The sequence below is a fragment of the Sinocyclocheilus grahami genome, unplaced genomic scaffold, assembly GCF_001515645.1.
Source record: "Sinocyclocheilus grahami isolate Dianchi unplaced genomic scaffold, SAMN03320097.WGS_v1.1 scaffold2644.1, whole genome shotgun sequence".
In the NCBI taxonomy this organism is placed as follows: domain Eukaryota; kingdom Metazoa; phylum Chordata; class Actinopteri; order Cypriniformes; family Cyprinidae; genus Sinocyclocheilus; species Sinocyclocheilus grahami.
The window spans coordinates 14308-17652 of NW_015507823.1; the positions used below are offsets into that span (position 1 = coordinate 14308).

At 43.8% G+C, this 3345-nt stretch overlaps 1 protein-coding gene across 1 annotated transcript in view; it reads right to left on the reverse strand.

The window, feature by feature from the left end:
* Positions 1 to 3345, reverse strand: part of LOC107575444 (ras GTPase-activating-like protein IQGAP3) — a gene marked incomplete at its 5' end in the record, with an annotated part of 35840 nt that overhangs the window by 6883 nt on the left and 25612 nt on the right. The window contains 6 exons of the mRNA XM_016261821.1: positions 312 to 553; positions 709 to 861; positions 1214 to 1458; positions 2531 to 2633; positions 2792 to 2892; positions 2999 to 3051. Of these exons, the coding sequence (XP_016117307.1) occupies positions 312 to 553; positions 709 to 861; positions 1214 to 1458; positions 2531 to 2633; positions 2792 to 2892; positions 2999 to 3051 (897 nt within the window). The remainder of the gene's footprint in view (positions 1 to 311; positions 554 to 708; positions 862 to 1213; positions 1459 to 2530; positions 2634 to 2791; positions 2893 to 2998; positions 3052 to 3345) is intronic.

A 3345-nucleotide genomic window follows, 5' to 3' on the forward strand; every position in this document is an offset into this window, starting at 1 on the left:
GAGTGTGTGTGTGCTTGATATATGTATGCGAGTGCGTGTTTGATATATGTATGCGAGTGTGTGTGTGTGTGAGAGTGTGTGTTTGATATATGTATGCGAGTGCGTGTTTGATATATGTATGCGCGAGTGAGTGCGCGAGTGTGAGTGAGTGAGTGTGTGTGAGTGAGTAAGTGTGTGTGTGAGTGTGTGTGAGTGAGTGAGAGTGAGAGTGAGTGAGTGTGAGAGTGAGTGAGAGTGAGTGTGAGAGTGAGTGAGTGTGAGAGTGAGTGAGAGTGAGTGAGAGAGTGAGTGTGAGTGAGTGAGTCCCTCACCTGAAGCGGCTGTGAGTGTATGTGATGTACTCGTTCAGAGCGTGCAGGTGAGCTGAGTCTCCGTGGAAGTGTTTGAGTGCGGCGCTGTGCTGCAGGATGCGGGCGATGGAGCCCAGTGTTCGCCGCTGACCCGGCAGCAGAGCAGAACCAGCCCCGAACTCCACCACATCAAAACCATCCGGAGCCACGATCGCCGGGTTCATGTAGCGATAGTAGACCAGGTTACCCACGATCTGATCACACACACAATAAATAAATCAAAACATAAACCAGGAGAGGTTATTTTGTACATTTGAAATAAATATATATATATATATATATATATATACATACACATACAGTGGGTACGGAAAGATAAACAGCTGAATTCACAGGAGAAGTGTGTGTGTGTGTGTACCTGCAGCAGGTAGAAGAGGTGCTGATAGGCCTCCAGTTTGTCTCTCTTCTCTTTACTAAGAGCTTTCAGGCCTTTGTGTTTGTCCAGAGCCATCATGTCACTCAACTGCTCCTTATTCTTCTTAGTGAGCTTCTTACAGTGAGACACCACCTCCTACAGACAGACAGACAGACAGACAGAAAGACAGACGGTCAGACAGACAATCAGAAAGACGGTCAGACAGACAGACAGACGGTCAGACAGAAAGACAGACGGTCGGTCAGACAGACAGACGGTCAGACAGACGGTCAGACAGACAATCAGAAAGACAGACAGACGGTCAGAAAGACAGACAGACGGTCAGAAAGACAGACGGTCAGACAGACAGACAGACGGTCAGACAGAAAGACAGACGGTCAGACAGAAAGACAGACGGTCAGACAGAAAGACAGACGGTCAGACAGAAAGACAGACGGTCAGACAGAAAGACAGACGGTCAGACAGAAAGACAGACGGCCAGACAGACGATCAGAAAGACAGATTCACCGCCGTCTCTCCTGACCTGCAGCGTGACTCTGTTGCGGACCAGCAGGCCGATCTTCAGGTCCATCAGGTCCAGGTCGGCCTCCAGCTGTCTGTTGGCCCGGATGGACCTCACCACCTCCTCTCTGAGACGCTGCAGCTCTCCCTCCTGACGGATGTCACTGTCACCAAACTCCAGCAGGTGAGCGAACTTACGCACGACGGAGAGCGGCGGAGTGCTGGAGTGAACTGAACCACATTCACACACACTCAAGACCGGTTCATTCCCACATAAACACATCTGCTCTAAAGATCTGCAGTCAATTAGTTGGAGTCTTTCAACATGTGCTAAACATTCTTGATGACGTGTATCATGAATATTGTGATGATTTTATTTGCTTATCAAGTTTCCTAAGCATGCCATTTAACTAGTTTCATGATCCTTTCTCGTGAATCGTCTGTCTGAGCCAGTGACGGCGTGTTAAGCCATGATACACACTACTGTTCAAAAGTTTTGGGCCAGTAGGCCTTAAAAAAAAAATGTATACTTCTATTCATCAAGGAGGCATTAAATGGATCAAAAGTGACATTAAAGAGTTATGTTACAAAAGATTTCTATTTCAAATAAATGCTGTTCTTTTAAACTTTCTGTTCATCTGTGAATCCTGAAAAATAAAATATATCACCGTTTCCACAAAAATATTGGGCAGCACGACTGTTTTCAACATTGATAATAATCAGAAATGTTTCTCGAGCAGCAGATCAGCATATTATACTGATTTCTGAAGATCATGTGACACTGAAGACTGGAGGAATGATGCTGAAAATACAGCTGCACATCACAGAAATACATTACAGTTTAACAGAGATTCACATAGAAAACAGCTATTTTAACTTGTAAAAATATTTCACGATATTTACTGTATTTTTGATTAAACCGCATCGGTGAGCAGAAGAGACTTCTTTCAAACACATTAAAAAATCTTACCAACCCCAAACTTTTCAACTGTATACAGTACGATGCCTTAAAAGGTTTTCTAAATACGCAGCACGCTATCTTTTGGAACAGGCTCATATGTTTAATAAACAGATAAAAACCAAACTGCAAACTAACGCATGCAGTCTGATCATCAAAAACTAAGTGAAAAGAGGTCAATGGAAAATATCGTGTAAGCAGATGTCCAGTACACTCGGTTATTAGACAATAAACTCCAAATGCTGCTCCACAATGGCAGAGAGGTAAGTAACAGGGTAATATTCCATCACACCTCTGTTATTGCTTCTTTTTTCCCTTCACACCCCTTCAATTTCCGTTTCTAACCTTCTGTGAAAGGCTCCCAGTCATACACGCGTCCCATAAACTCTTGATTGTTGAACGCTGCACACTGTTCAGCCCTGGAGCTTACTGGAGCACCTGGACATGCCTACAGGGAGAGAGAGAGAGAGAGACTTAAGTTATGGTATCTCACTTTGACAAGCATGACCGTGCGTGCGTGCGTGCGTGTGTGAGTGTGTGTGTGTGTGTGTGTGCGTGTGTGCATGCTTTGGGTCAGCCTGTGACAGAGAGTGATGCATTAGTTACCGTATGGAAATAATGGTGAACCTGGAAACACTCTAAATAAATCTCCAGAGGGAGAGACAGACGGAGGCCAGTGTTTTCAGAGTCAGAGAAAGACAAGAGCCCTGAAGAAGACGACTCAAAATGACACATTTTAAGGAATGAAAAACTGACAAACCACTAGGGTTAGGAATTTTTTAACAAGTAAAATGTATTTTAGTCTAGTTGTACAAATGTCCACCTTCAGCTCAAGCTTCACATGCCTTTTTGCTGTGAAAACATTACTGATTTTCATAAAGTAAACATAAGAATAACTTTGATGTTGTTAGTAATATTTCCAGATGAACACTTACTGGACTGAAGCAGCTCAGCTTTACTTGATTCTCCATCAATCATGTTTTAGAGTCTCAAATCTGATCCTCAGGATCTTTTGAGGAGCGTTTGTTTCCAGAAGCTTTACTTTCACTGTTCCTCAGCGGAGGAATGATCTTCACAAGCCTCCAGAACATCTCACATCTTCTGAGGAGCCTTTATTTCTTCAGCTCTCAATCACTGCATTATATGTTTGGAGCATTTCA